We start from the raw sequence: 15,166 nt of genomic DNA on the forward strand, positions 1-15,166 counted from the left end.
CTTCATTAGCATAGCGCTAGCTGGAGGGTTTGTCAGAAGGAGTATTAGAGGGGGGTGCTGTTTGTGGGCGTTGTGAGAGTGCTAAAGTGGTAACTGCAGATCACTTTCATCAAACTGGTCTCTCTTAGGCTTTGGGCTGGGACAAAGAGCCATCTGTTCGTGAAGGAGCAACAAGGCGCCAGCTAACCTGCAGAAAAGAGGAGGTCATGCTACTGAAAGGAACGCTCAGCTCAGCTCAGTAACCTGACAGGATTTGGCATTCAGATATACTGGATGCTTATGGGCTAATAGGAGGATATGTACAGTAATTTTATGTCGGCCTCGATCCCGGGTCCCTGATAGATATTTTCGCTTTATGTTCTTATATTTATGAGTTAGTTTTAGAAAATAGTCTGACTTCATCTACCTATAGTATTAGCAAGCACTTTAGAGTATCAGCACTTGCAGCCGCAGCCTGATAAATGCCAAGAAGATGTGTGAAAGTGCCGGTTCAGAATGAAGACGGCTGCAGAGTTCGAAAACCGGGTCTGCATACTGACGAGATCTTTCACAAGAAGTGACAAAAACTCCTTAGGATCACTTCCCTGGCAAACCGCTTCTGCTCAGTCGGCGTCTTTATTCGGCGAGCAATCGAGCAAAGGCCAAACTACGATTTGGAGCTAATAACCAGCAGCAGTACTATTGTGGGTGGTGGAGGTATTACAGCTCAGCGACTGAGAATTTTTTAATCTCCTGTCTTTGGGAGGCGATGTTTTCCCTGACCGTAAACGACAGTTCACTGGCATGCTTAGCATATGCATTGTATATTATGGGTGGTTAAAAATAAAAGGGTATTATTCGCCTGACTTTTCTTTGGCTCGTAAGCATTAATAAGGCTGTGATCATAGAGGGAGGTCAGTGTGTGCACCTGCAGGCTTTGTCTGTGATTAGGCAAAACAGAACGTGCAGGGCTCCATTTGACGCTACTGCAGGTGTGCTCTGAATATCAGCATGCTCGGACACGAACTGTAATTGGCAGGAAAGTGTGGAGCTTTAAAACATTAGCACCGGATCTACAAAAGCGGCTCGGACATAAAAAAATAAAAAGAAAGACTGCTCGCGGTTTACAGGGTGTGGTGTAGTATACATCAAAGAGCGGTGCAATAGCATGTTTGGGTGGAAAATTGTTCATAATTGGCACAAAAGCACTGTGTTTTATTAGAGCAGAGTAGACTTTGAGCGGGATTTAATTACTAGACAAATTTCTATTTGAAAAAGGTTAGTTGTTAGTCCTCATGTGTAGCATCCACTGTGTTACTATTAAACCTGTTAGTATTCTTTCGTTCTGCTTCCTGAGAAGATGTTAGAATTTTCGAAGGAGAGCCGATGCGCCGGCGCTCGTCGGACGGCGGTACCTGTTAAAGCTTCCCCAAACACTGGCTCTAAGAGACCTCCTTTGTACTGGCCGTAAAGAGTGACCCTGTAGAAAGTGCTAGGAGAGAGATCAGTGATGGCCAAGTTGTGCTCCAGTCCTGAAAGAGTGTGGTTCTGGCCCTTGGAGAGACCGGCAGGGTCAGCCACCTCGATCAGAAAGCCTTCAAGATCACCCCTCTTCAGCTCCCAGGATATATTGAAGCCGTCCCAGGATACCGCGGAGATGGTGATGTTGCCCAACAGGGGCTTTTCGTTGTCTGGGTGATAAAGAGAAGATTAAGCAACAGGCAGTGGAGCACTCGTTGAGCAGATAAGCAAGAGTATGAGCAAGACGACCGGAAATGGTCTTAAGAAGAGATCTTAGTGAAAAGATGAGGCACATCCATAAAGCAGTCAATACATTTAAGACACACATACTGTACTGTAGAAGAACAGAAACACTTACCAGACTGCCGAAACAACGTGATATTTTTTTATACTGTTTTCTAGAATTCTGGTTCCAAACTAGGTGAAAGGGTTCTATGCAGCCAAGCGTGGGAACCAGTCCTCTAGGCGATCTTCCACTAGTGTAGTAGTGGAAATGTCTTATAATGAATGTTGTGTTGGGAAATTTCAAAGATCTTTCTCTGACATATGCAACAGCAATTGTGTAAACCCATTTTTTAAACATCGACAACGATGTCAAACGTTTGAAGGAACAAGCACATCTCCTCTGTAAACAACACATTACAAACATCTGTCTCCGTCTCTGTTGATTTTTGGTCGAGTTCCATCTGTTCCATGCAGAACAAACATCTGCCCATGCAGTGGAAAACTGGCACATGAATTCTGCTGCAATAATAAACAGGCTCATTTGCTCAAGCATCCGTTTGGTTGAACCTCATTAATAAAAAACAAAAAAAACCATGCACCTAACTGCAGCACGGCGTGGTATTAATGGCTCAGAATGAAGCCATTAATTTTTGAAGGTTCTGCATAGCCTGCTTGAGCAGAAGTACGCAGATTGCTTCAAATAATGCAGGAAGCCATGCAGGGAAGCGCAACGCATAATTGAATATCTTTGCTCCCCATCAGCATTCATGAAGAGATGGAGAGCAAAGAGCTTGGAGATGCACCATAGGCTGCCATTATCCTCTTAATGCACAATCAAGTGGACACAAGCGTACTGCTGAATTGAGTGAAAGACAAAGAGGATGGAGTGAAAGACTTTCCCAGTTCCCAGGCATGAGAATTTAAAACTAGCATTGCTGGGAAAAATTTTACACTGTCAATTAGGGTCATTAAAGGATCCGAACGATTAATCATTCTCATGCAAGTCCATGATGATTGATGAAAACGATCATGGATTCAACCGTAACCCAAGCATACACTACAGAATGTGGGGGTGAATTTTTTTTTTTTTTGCACAAATTTCACCTTTCTAGCAAATAATAGAAATATTCATGCCAATCTTTTTCATTAGTTTTTTTGTTACAGCAAGCTTGACAGTCATTCTGGCTGTAATCCACAGGTTTATATAAATTAGATTACATATTATTATACTAATGCATTCTATTACATTATCTTTTCCATATTAAATCCATTATAATCATAATCCAAGACTGATTTTATATATATATATATATATATATATATATATATATATATATATATATACAGTGCGAAAATATATATAAAAACAGAATGATGAGGAGGCGACTGTTTATAGCTGCTGTAACATAAGTGATAACAAGAACTAGCTTGTTTCACAAAATAAAATGTGATTACCAGGTTATAATTTGATTAAGAAGAATAAAACACTTTGGAGTGGTAGCCGTGACTCTGCCGCACCGCAGGGACACATCACCATCCAGCTGATGCCTGCATGCTCTGAAGTGTTTTATTCTTTATATATTCAAATTATATGACCTACATAACTCAGTAAATTGAAAATAAATTTCTAAATAGAGCTCAATCTGATTTTTGATTGGATCATCTGGTGGTATGAGAAGGTGAACGAGTGCTACCTCCTACATGGGCATCCAAGACAAACCAGGACTGATCGACTAAAACAGAAACCAAAACTTAAAGCACAGTACAGTGATAGGAATCTTAGCCAGAGTAAAAGATTTGAACGGTGCAAACGTTTAAAAGAAGGTCATATGTACACTAAAGATGATCGGGTAGCTCCGAGCCTACTGAAGCTGTTTCAGCGAGTGGAACGTCTGATTAAAAATTACAGGAACTGCTCATTACAGAAACTCGGCTGAGTTATTTCCACATACTCTGTACGTTCCTGACCTCTCTGCAAGCCATTTCTACATGTATGGGCAATTAAAGGAGTTCCTGGGAGGCCAGCGTTTTTTAGACATGAAGCAAGCAGTCCGATCATGTCCACGGTTTACTGAACTTTCTACCTTGCACTAGTGATAAGTGCATTAGTTTATATATTAGCTATATAGTGTAGAGATTATATAGAGAAATGAAGTGTTTTTACAGTATTCTCATAACTGTGTTCTGTTATTCTGCATAATCAGAAGTCCTGGTTTGACTTGAACGCCCCTCGTATATGAAATTTTACTTTACTAATATGTAGAAAGGTACATAAAAGTGTCCTTCCATAGTCATTTGGCATGGATTATAATAATTAAAAAATCATTTTGTGTTTTTGTAATCTGTTGCACTTTTACAGACCCTGTAGTGTACAGTATGCTTAGCCTCATGTATAGCCTTCAGCCAGACGCAGCGGTGTTTTATGACCCTGACATCGGAGTCAGCCTAAGGACCTCGCAACACAGGCCTTGCAAATCCCTCGTATCAATTTCCCACCTGAATGACACTATTGTGGTAATGAGGTTCTATAAAACAGTCTGGAGAGACTTGCTCAGTGTACACTGCTCTATATTGATAGCACTATATTGGTCTCATGTGATTCTTCTAATCCCTCCATTGTACTCAACGTGTCTCTTTCAGGGGGGAAAAAGGCCTAAATCAAGAGGATTCCCTTCGCCACATCTTGTCCTCTCTCATCCTATAATGGGCCTGCGGTGAGTGTTATGCTCCATGTTTGTACTTCATGTTTGAGGCAGATAATGGCTGCAGAAATGAATCGGTGGGATTAGAGCACTGCTGATTTTTGGAGACAATGATTTAACAGTTGCCTCAGGAGGGGGGCCTATTTATTATCCCACCCCTCATTTTATCCTGGTCAAATCACACAAAACCAGAGGGAGTGGCCTCATTTTGACAATTATCACATGAATGAGGTGTGTGTGGGGGTGTGTGTATGTGTGTGCCTCTCTTCCATATACATACCCCTAAATTTAGCCAAAAATGTTCTCTTTTCCAAAACATGAATTTCCCCAAAATTGAGACATTTTTAACATAGAGAAAAATATTTATCATGTCTTCTTCTATATCCAGTAGCTACCTTATTGCTTGTTACTATCTGCCATGCTAGTTTCCCTTTCCTACTATATAAATCACACACACACACACACTTTGCCACTTTCCCCCCCAAAACTATCCTGTTACATAATAGTGTAATGAAATGTTTGGTTTGGACGTATAACCGACACTCCAACCCACAGAACCTTAAACAAAAGTCGTAATCATCTGAATTTGTCTTCCTCTTGTTGCTTTAAGAAGTCAAATAAATCCACATGTTGTTGCTGAAAAGGGACTCGAACAGGATGTAAAGCTGGAACATACAATGAATTCGATTCATGCCTGAGCTTGGCTCGGATGCCTGGAGGCAGATTGTATAGAAGGGAAAGATCTCCCTCTCTCCAAGAGGCAAGCAAACAGAAGGAACCTTAAATTAAATTTTATACAGAGCATTAAATTAAAATCTGCACACTCCAAAAGAAATATTGATACTTTTTTGATGGAAAAAGTACAGATAATTCAGGCCTCATTTCGGCTGTCATGCATGATAAAGTTACAAACCACATTAATCCGACTTTCTGTAGAAAAGAACTCAAGCCTGCAGAATCCAGAACTGCACCAATTTCAACGAAAAAAAAAAAAAAAAAAAAAACTCTACGTCTTTTAAAAGTCAGCAGGTTTTGCACAACCATCTGGAAATACTGAGAGCAATGCACTAGTTAAACAGCGGAAGTAGTGCAGAACTGACCTGTAGATGCCTGAATGCTGGCAGGCATGCTCTTTTTCCTCCCCCGCTCTGCAGTCAGGGTGATGGTGTACAGCATGCCAGGGTTCAGGTTCCTCAGCATGTAGGTGCTGACACTGTCGGGAACTTCAAACTCGGCCCTGTGGCCGTCGGCGGACACCAGCACAAGCTTGTAGACATCGATTTTAGCCACAGGTCTCCTCCAGATCAGCACCATTGTGGTTTCTGAGGTCTCGCTCACCTCCAGATCCTTTGGAGCATCAAGGTCTGGCAAAAAAAAAAAAAAAAAGTTTTAAAGAGTTTCATTTAATATATGTGGTTTTGTGTGGCATATGTGGCAATTATGTCATAGATTCCATTCTATGCCGCTTTAAACATTTAATCCTGGACCTGTCAATAATCCACATTCAATTTTAGTTCCTTTAAATGCAGCAATTATCAACGTACAAGAAATTTTATTATGGTATGTACTATGGTAAAATATAGTACATGCAATAATATACCATATTATTACTATGGTAGAAATTACCATGGTTGGCACCATATGACTTTATAGAATACCAGTGTAGGTACTATAGCACGTACAACATTACTTTGATAAATACCATAGTACTTTTTGGGTACGCCGGCATGTTTGTACATACTGTACCTTATTAGATATGTTGGTAAATACTTCTTGTATAGTATAGGTATTCATATTACAACTGATGAACTTTATGTACTGTAGTACTCATGGTATTCACCAAAGTATTATACCATACACGATAGTTTGTTACCGTACATGTTAATGTCGAACATACATTGGCACAGGTACCAATAAACTACCACGGTACATATACCTTGGTGAAAATCCCATGAAAGTCAGCTTTCTTGTAGAAAAATCAAATTTTGTTTTTTATTTATTAAAAGGAGCATATTAGAGCAGTCATATAAGAAATTCTTACCCGTGACGGCATTGGTGGTGGTAGGGGCACTTTCCTTCTCATCTTTGATTGCAGTCACTCCCATGCCGTACTCTGTCCCTGGTCTAAGACCTGCAAAATAAATAAATAAATGCAATAAAATGCTGCAATAAATAAGGTTACATTCCTAGAGCACCTGTGAGTTGTGAAAACCTTTGATGTGGTCAAAAATATGCCTATAAATGCTCATTATTATAGTTTATATTTTCATTTAATTTCAAACTCAGCCTAATACATTACCCTTAAAAAAGAATGTAAAGGTAAACTCGTATACTGTACTGTTCTGTACTGCGTCCCGCGCAGTGCTGGAATATAAAATACCTATGTTACCCCTATACTGTACGGACTGTAAATCAAACAAGTGTGTGTTCTTTAGTATACACAGGTTTCGACAAACAATTTGAGTTGGGTTCTAAGGAAAAATCTGAAAAACTCTAAACCGTGACTTTGGGATCGACTGCGAATTTATTTTTCAGAATGAAAGGGGAAAACCATTCAAAAACATAAATACAACATTATCTGTAAATTTCCAAAAGGGTTGTTTTGACTGATCAGCCCTCCCTTATGAGTTAATTTTCTATATAATTGGCATCGGTCATTTTCAATTTCATTTTTTTCAGAAATCCGAGGCTCTCACATTGGCCTAAAAGCAAAATTTTCTACCCTTCAACTGGCTCTTGAAGATGATAAAAGCCTCCAGCCCAAATTTATGTATTTATCCTCCTTATTGATTCCACTGGCCCCTATAAAGGTCAATACTCAAGAGGCTTTCAGCATGAAATTACCCCTAAAACAGAGGAATCACTTATTACCAATAAAATCACAAGCGTGACGGCAATTACAGATAATAACCGTGTAAAAGAAATGAGTTACTAGTGAAATGTGTGTGCGTGTGCGTAACGAGCTCAGTTTTTAAAATAGTCTTACTGCCTTATGTAAGACATAGAGCACCCAAGGACAATAGAGGCGACCAGACAAAGAATAGATCTATTCCTCATTTTTGATTTATACACATTTTCCTCATCCTGACTAATCTCTGTGCGCAGTAATATATGGTCTTACAGGACGAGACTGGCTCGAAGCAATGTGTCTAACAGTAATGAGATGGAACACATTTCCCATGTATAATTTTCTAACTCAAGCACATACTATTACTGTTATTTTGTTTTTGAGATTTACTCTGGATATTTTTACATAAAGATGGGCCTTCAGGCAAGCAAATATGTAATAGCGATTGCACATTTTAATCCACTTATACAACTATGTACATTTGCTGGTATTCATCGATCATATATACCACTTATCATGTATAGGATTGCAGGGGCCTGGAGCCTATTCCAGTGCACAAGGCAAGCTTTACCCTGCATTCGGATAAAGCCAATCAACTACTTGCACTGTGGGAGGAAGCCAGAATGACCTGAGGAAGCCTCCACGCACGGAAAGAATATGCAAACTCCACTCACGCAGCCCACAGGTGAGATTCGAACCCCCAACCCTCAATGTGCGAGGTGACAGTGCTATATACTTAGCCACCATACCACCTTATTTCCTAGTATTATTTTATGAATTCTTAGAATTTCTGCACAGATAATATGATATCTTTTACCTGAAATCTTGGCTTTAGTGATGTCCTGAATGCCTGACGGAAAGGTTAACTCTCCGTGTTCTCCTCCTGACAGTGGTCCGTATTTGATGCGGTAGCTAGGAACGTTGGCTTGGCTGTTCTTCCATTCCAGTGTAATGCTGTCTTCTGTCTGATCTATCGCCCGCAGGTTTGATGGTGCGTCTAGGTCTGGAGCACATTCACATCGTGGCACATTTTAATTCTTTATTAACTCTTTATGGGTGGTAATGCTTCAAAGTCAAGTCATTAGTCAAAGTTGACTGTATTAGATTAGTAGTTCGGTCCTTATTTTAATATTAAAAGTAGCTCATATGCAAAATGAAGGGATGCTCTTACCTGTGGTGAAGGTCTCAGCGACGGGTATACTGGTCATTTCCCCTCGGCGGGCCATGAGAGACACACTGTATTCCGTATCTGGGTAGAGTTCAGCAAGGTGGTACTGGGTGTCAACTGATGAAAGCTCTACTGTGTGGCTGTCTGATGAGCCGCTGGTGGGGACATAAGACATAGAGATGCTATCCACATGAGCTATGGGCTGGAACCAGGTGATCAGTGCAGTAGTGTCTGAAACGTCACGGACATCCACCTGGCTAGGAGCATCGATCACTGCATGGAGGAGGCAGAAAAGAAGCAAAGAAGTTAAATGAATGATCTTTGGAATTTTTGTCTCTTTGAGTGAATATAAAGTCACTTTTATATAGTATTACTGTATGTATTTCTATAATGAAGTGTGAAGCTCTTCACTTTTGGGGGTAAGGGGGATGGGGGAGGGGGTTGCTGTGGCTGGTGTTGGCCACATGAGGCAAAGTGGTAAAATGTGAAATGTCACTTTTTCCTTGAGCTGTAGATAAAACGGAAAATTTGCATTTGAGTTTGGAGCTTGTGGGTAAGCAAAGCTCTCATCCTCTCGAGGGAGGAACGCTTCTTGAGCAGCTTGAATAGAAGGAGGTGAAACCTTCCTTTCAAAAATCAGTGCTTCCTCTCTGGGCAGTTCCTTATTGGCACATATCTCTGAAATTGAGTGAGAGACACACTGGAAGATTTGTTCAGCTGCTATCATATGAGCACACAGTAGCCTTCTTTATTATAGCCTATGAATGGACCCTACTGTTGTATTTAATTAATTGTGTTCCTGCAGGCTCTTGTTTTTCTTAGGCACTTTCCTGAAATTTTATCCTGAAATAATATGCTACAAAAGGTTTACTGGTTGGTAGCAGTGACATTAAACGGATCACCCCAATGCAAGCATAGCATATTACCACCTAAGTATAAACCAGAAGTAGGAAAGAGAGGTTTTCCAGCCATGCTTAAGTCATTAAGGTTTATGGCAGATCCTGTGCCAGATTGGCTGGAGGACTTTAAAAAAAACAACATTTATTACTTAATTGAAAAACAATTGCACTACAATTCTGATCATCCTGTGGTAATTTATAGGATGACATAAATGCCTGTATAGTCTGTACCAAGAACACTGGGCATGAGATTGGAATATACACTGGATGTGTTGCCAGCCCATTTCAGGGCACCATAAACACCTTTTTATTCACACGCATTCACACCCAGGGGCAATTAACAGAACCAGTCCACCTACATGAAACTTTTTGAATATAAGGTAAGGTAAAATAAGGTCAGCAACAGGAATTTTTGTTTAGAATTTTTGTTTTAGTACACTTGCATGTTAGACACAGCAACACTCAACACAACATGGCAATAACAGGGGTAGCTCAGTGGTTAATGCATTGGACTACGGTTTGGAAGATTCCAGGTTCAAACCCCACAACCACCAAGTTGCCACTGTTGGGCCCTTGAGCAAGGCCCTTAACCCTCAACTGCTCAGATGTATAATGAGATAAAAATGTAAGTTGCTCTGGATAAGAGCGTCTGCCAATTGTCTAAATGTAACAAGGCAAATACTAGAAATACATACAAATTAATATTCAATTAAAACCAAACGTACATAATTGAAGTGCCAGTGGTTTGATATTCAACAGTCTAATAGCTTTAGAGAATGTGTTTCTTTTAACTTTGTAGGAGGAAGTTAGATATCCTAGAGGAAACTTGCAGTGTGAGGCAATGCTACCTTTCCCAATAAGTTACAGATTTTCAATATTCTGAAATAAAATGATTTGGAAACAAAACCAACATAAATTAAGAGCTGCTTACTTGTAACCACATTCGCATTTGCTGGGGGTCCATGAGTGTTGTTCTTCACCACCTCAAGTTTAACCTCATACTCCTGTCCAGGGCCCAGACCAGATTGTTCAAACGTGGTCTCGGGTGGAGACAAGGGATTCGAAATCTCCCCATTCTCTTCTTTCTGGAATTTCATAACACCACACAACCCATGTTAAATTGTGGCACATAATACTAATCATTTCATGCTGTCAAAGCTTGTCAAGTGAATAATGAAGACAATCTTTACTTCATTTCGTAATACGTACAGTATGTGGATTCTACGAAGCATTGTCCTGAAAGTAGTACAATGCATCTTTGTAGTACTAGATGCCAAATCCTTGCTCTATTTATGTGCAATTTTAACAAAAAGAAACCACAAATGGCACCATGGATATGACTCCAGGCTTTGTGGACTCAACAGTCCCATAAAATGCAGAGAAATTAGAGAGATCTTGAAAGTAAACACTTGGGACTTTCAATCGCATCCACTTGGATGTGAGTGCTGCACTTCAAAGTGAAGGGCTTGTTTGGCATGGACAGCCTCAAACTTGATGTATGAATAAAGCTGCCAAGTCTGAAAGAATAGCGTATAGGAAGACATGGTTAGCATGTCCTGACAGGAGCTATTTTTCTGAGTTTGCCTAAGCCCTTGAAAAAGAAAGGCATTGTGAAAACAGGGTAGTCCTGTTGCACATGGTCACCAGAGTCGCCGCCAGAAGCTTCTTAGGAGGTTTTGTGGAACAAAACCCTAGACTTTCAGACAGCAGCCTTTGCATATTGGCACCAAATAACTATTTTCCACAGGATACTCATACAGTTTCCCATCTTGAACACTTACTGGCAGGGCCCTTAATAAATGTGGTATTCCTACCACAGATTTCAGGGAAATGCTACCAAAACCATCATGCTGACATGGTTTGTGGCATACAAGAAGATGCAATGTACTCACTGTGTTTCTGAAGATGAGGTTCCACCCATCAAAGGGGACATTAAGAGGATCCCACTGAACTTCTACTGATGTCTCTCTCACGGTTTTAAACTTAAGGCCTTCAGGCTGCGGAAGATCTACCCATGTGTTCAAAGAAAGGAGGCACATGTTAGGTTTCTTTCTATTCTTTCTCAAGATGGTACAGCAGTTCCTAAATTATTTTCCAGCTTTTAAAGACCAGTAACTGAAGACTCACGTGTTGCTACTCTGGCGCTTACAGGAATGCTCATCTTATTATTTAGAACAGCATAGACACTGATTAAGTATTCCACACCAGGCTCAAGCTCCTTAATAGTAGCAGAACGTTTTTCACCAGGTACTCTCATATCTAGCTCCAGACCACCAGGAGCAGTAGGCATGTAGGTGATTAGGTACTCGGTCACCTGCACCTCATTGACCCAGGTCAGATCCACTGTCTCTGGGGTGACTTGAGTCACAACCAAGTCCGTTGGTGGGGAAACTGTGAATGGAGTGAACATAATGAAACATTTATGGGCTAAGCATTTAATGTGAGTTTGTATTTGTAAAAAAAAAATAATAATAATAAAGTGACTTACTTTCAGAGCAGTCTTCACCAGTGAATCCCAACTCACAGATACACATGCCATTCAAGCAGCGGCCTTTCTCATTGCAGTTTCCTGGGCAAGTCATCTCTGAGCAGTCGACACCAGTGTAACCTTCATAGCACATACACTCTCCATTGTCACAATACCCACGATCTAGGCAGTTGTTGGGACATGTTTTTTCACCGCAGTCTTCCCCAGTGAACCCTTCACTGCACACACATTGACCATTCACACAGAGTCCTCGGTTGTGACAGTTGTTAAGACATGTCAACTCACTGCAGTCTTCCCCAGTGAATCCTTCTTTGCACACACATTGACCATTTACACAGCGTCCACGATTGTGACAGTTGTTGGGACATGTTTTTTCACTGCAGTCTTCCCCAGTGAATCCATCACTGCACACACATTGACCATTCACACAGAGTCCTTGGTCATGACAGTTGTTGGGACATGTTTTTTCACTGCAGTCTTCCCCAGTGAATCCATCACTGCACACACACAGGCCATTCACACAGAGTCCTTGGTCATGACAGTTGTTGGGACATGTTTTTTCACTGCAGTCTTCCCCAGTAAATCCTTCATTGCACACACATTGGCCATTCACACAGCGTCCCTGATTGTGACAGTTGTTAAGACATGTCAACTCACCGCAGTCTTCCCCAGTGAATCCTTCATTGCACACACATTGGCCATTCACACAGCGTCCACGATTGTGACAGTTGTTGGGACATGTTTTTTCACTGCAGTCTTCCCCAGTAAATCCTTCATTGCACACACACAGGCCATTCACACAGAGTCCTTGGTCATGACAGTTGTTGGGACATGTTTTCTCACTGCAGTCTTCTCCAGTGAATCCCTCATTGCACACACATTGGCCATTCACACAGCGTCCCTGATTGTGACAATTGTTAAGACATGTCAACTCACCGCAGTCTTCCCCAGTGAATCCCTCATTGCACACACAATGACCATTCACACAGCGTCCTCGGTTGTGACAGTTGTTGGGACATGTTTTCTCACTGCAGTCTTCCCCAGTGAATCCCTCATTGCACACACATTGGCCATTCACACAGAGTCCTCGGTTGTGACAGTTGTTGGGACATGTTTTCTCACTGCAGTCTTCCCCAGTGAATCCTTCACTGCACACACATTGGCCATTCACACAGAGTCCTCGGTTGTGACAGTTGTTGGGACATGTTTTCTCACTGCAGTCTTCCCCAGTGAATCCTTCACTGCACACACATTGGCCATTCACACAGCGTCCCTGATTGTGACAGTTGTTGGGACACGTTAACTCACTGCAGTCTCTACCGGTGAAGCCAACGTGACAGACACATATGCCATCCACACACTCACCATGGTCATGGCAGTCATTGGGGCAGGTCTTGATGCTACAGTCCTCTCCTGTAAAGCCTTGCTTGCAAATGCATTTTCCCTCAATGCAGCGTCCACGGTTATGACAGTCGTTAGGACAGGAGAGCTCAGAGCAATCATCACCCTCGTATCCAGGATCACAAATGCATTGCCCGTTTAGGCATGTTCCCCTGTCATTACAATTGTCAGGGCAGGAGAGGATGCTACAGTCCTCACCTTGGAATCCAGGATCACAGATACATCTCCCATTGAAACAGTGGCCTTTTTTACTGCAGTCCTTTGGACATGTATGTATAGAGCAGTCTTCTCCGCTAAAACCAAAATTGCAGACACATTGCCCATTAACACAAATACCTTTATTGTTACAATTATCTGGGCAGGTGAGCTCACCACAGTCCTCGCCTGTGAAGCCCACATCACAGTAGCAGGTCCCATTGATGCAACGACCACGGTCAAAACAGTCATTGGGACATATAAGTTCTGAGCAGTCAAAGCCTGTCCAAGGCTCATTGCACAAGCACTCACCATCCACACAGCGCCCCCTACCCAGGCAGTTGTTTAAGCAGTCGGTCATGGAGCAGTCCTCACCCATGTAACCTTCCGCACATACGCAAGCCCCATCAATGCACTGGCCATATTCACCGCAATCCACCGGACACAGCTCAATTCCGCAGTCCTCTCCCCCAAAGCCCTCAAAACAGATGCACTTCCCATTCACACATCGACCTTGATCTTGGCAGAAACCAGGGCATTCTGACTCTGAGCAGTTGGGCCCTTTCCAGCCAGGCTCGCACACACACCCACAGGTTTCAGTACTATAGTTGCCACGACCACTGCAATATGGCTTGGTAGTGAGCTCACCTAGAAACACAAGGCAATCCTAAGGTCATAAAATCACAACCATAAACTTTAAAATGACAGAGGATTTTAATCCAATCATACTCACCTGTAACTTGAGCTCCACAGCAGCCTGCCCCACTGGTACACTGCTCCCTCAGACTGGACACTTCAGCTTCCAGCATCTCCAGCCTGTTTAGGAGATCTTTAAGGTCTGGCATGTGGTTATCACACCCACACGCCTGCTTGGGTATGTTAATTCTGTGCGTGAACACTATCTGGTTTTCTCCATCCACAGTGTGCTCAATGTGCTGCTCAGATGGAAGAGGCTTGGGTTTCATTGCCGCACCCCCAGGCGAATCTAGGTCCACAGAGCACAACGATCCAGTAGGGACATTGATGTTGTACACATGGTTAAAGACCACTGGTTGGTCTGGATTAGGTAGGGTCATGTTCTCGGGTTTGGGTGATGTTAAAGACTCTCGTCTGTGCCTGATCACTTTCCTCAGCAGGCCAGCCATGGAGAGATCCAATATAATGGCCATAGTTACACAGGCCAGGAGTAGGCCTCGCATCCCCATGATGACGCACTCACTCTGAAGCTTGATTCAGTCAAAAGTAGTGTAGAAAGTGGAACTTTTTCGGTTTCGGATGGAGCTTAAGAACTGGAAATTAAGACAGAAAAGGGAAATGTTATTTTTTGTGCTCCATTCTGGGGAACTTGGATATACCTGTTGTACATGCAAAGATTTTTATACTTTAACGTTATTTCGTGTCCAGCAAAACCCATATCAGTATCGTGGCAAATTCTCAGCTGCCAACCCTAAGCTCTTTCCCATCTACATTTCCTTTAGGAATTACCCCAGCAAATAAAAATGGAACAGGAATGCATAACCTTGTGTTTCATTTCCTAATGCTTGACAGGGTGTTTCCTTTGAAACCCTTCCGTGATAACAAATTAGGCAACACCTGGCATCTAGTCTCTCTCCTGGCTTGGTATTTAAAATCCAAGATGACAGATTAATACTGCTGTACAGAAGACTTTTGCAGTGCCCCCAATATCATAGCAGGTCAGGGTTCATGCTACTCTCAAATATTAGCATTTTGCGCTGTGAC

The 15,166-nt window shown here is 41.9% G+C and overlaps 1 protein-coding gene across 2 annotated transcripts in view; it reads right to left on the reverse strand.

The window, feature by feature from the left end:
• The window catches only part of tncb (tenascin Cb), a 47,404-nt gene that overhangs the window by 21,788 nt on the left and 10,450 nt on the right, over nt 1-15,166 (reverse strand). Inside the window, exons 2-11 of one of the 2 annotated variants that reach the window (XM_053480669.1) lie at nt 14,160-14,715; nt 11,831-14,074; nt 11,470-11,733; nt 11,235-11,350; nt 10,274-10,427; nt 8,447-8,716; nt 8,093-8,278; nt 6,469-6,558; nt 5,528-5,791; nt 1,395-1,670 (exon numbers count right to left, since the gene is read on the reverse strand). In XM_053480669.1, coding sequence (XP_053336644.1) covers nt 1,395-1,670; nt 5,528-5,791; nt 6,469-6,558; nt 8,093-8,278; nt 8,447-8,716; nt 10,274-10,427; nt 11,235-11,350; nt 11,470-11,733; nt 11,831-14,074; nt 14,160-14,631 — 4,336 coding nt within the window. In that variant the 5' untranslated portion in view covers nt 14,632-14,715. The remainder of the gene's footprint in view (nt 1-1,394; nt 1,671-5,527; nt 5,792-6,468; nt 6,559-8,092; nt 8,279-8,446; nt 8,717-10,273; nt 10,428-11,234; nt 11,351-11,469; nt 11,734-11,830; nt 14,075-14,159; nt 14,716-15,166) is intronic. The other variant, XM_053480670.1, reaches the window with a different exon arrangement.

This window comes from Clarias gariepinus, chromosome 21, assembly GCF_024256425.1.
Source record: "Clarias gariepinus isolate MV-2021 ecotype Netherlands chromosome 21, CGAR_prim_01v2, whole genome shotgun sequence".
NCBI classification, from domain to species: Eukaryota; Metazoa; Chordata; class Actinopteri; order Siluriformes; family Clariidae; genus Clarias; species Clarias gariepinus.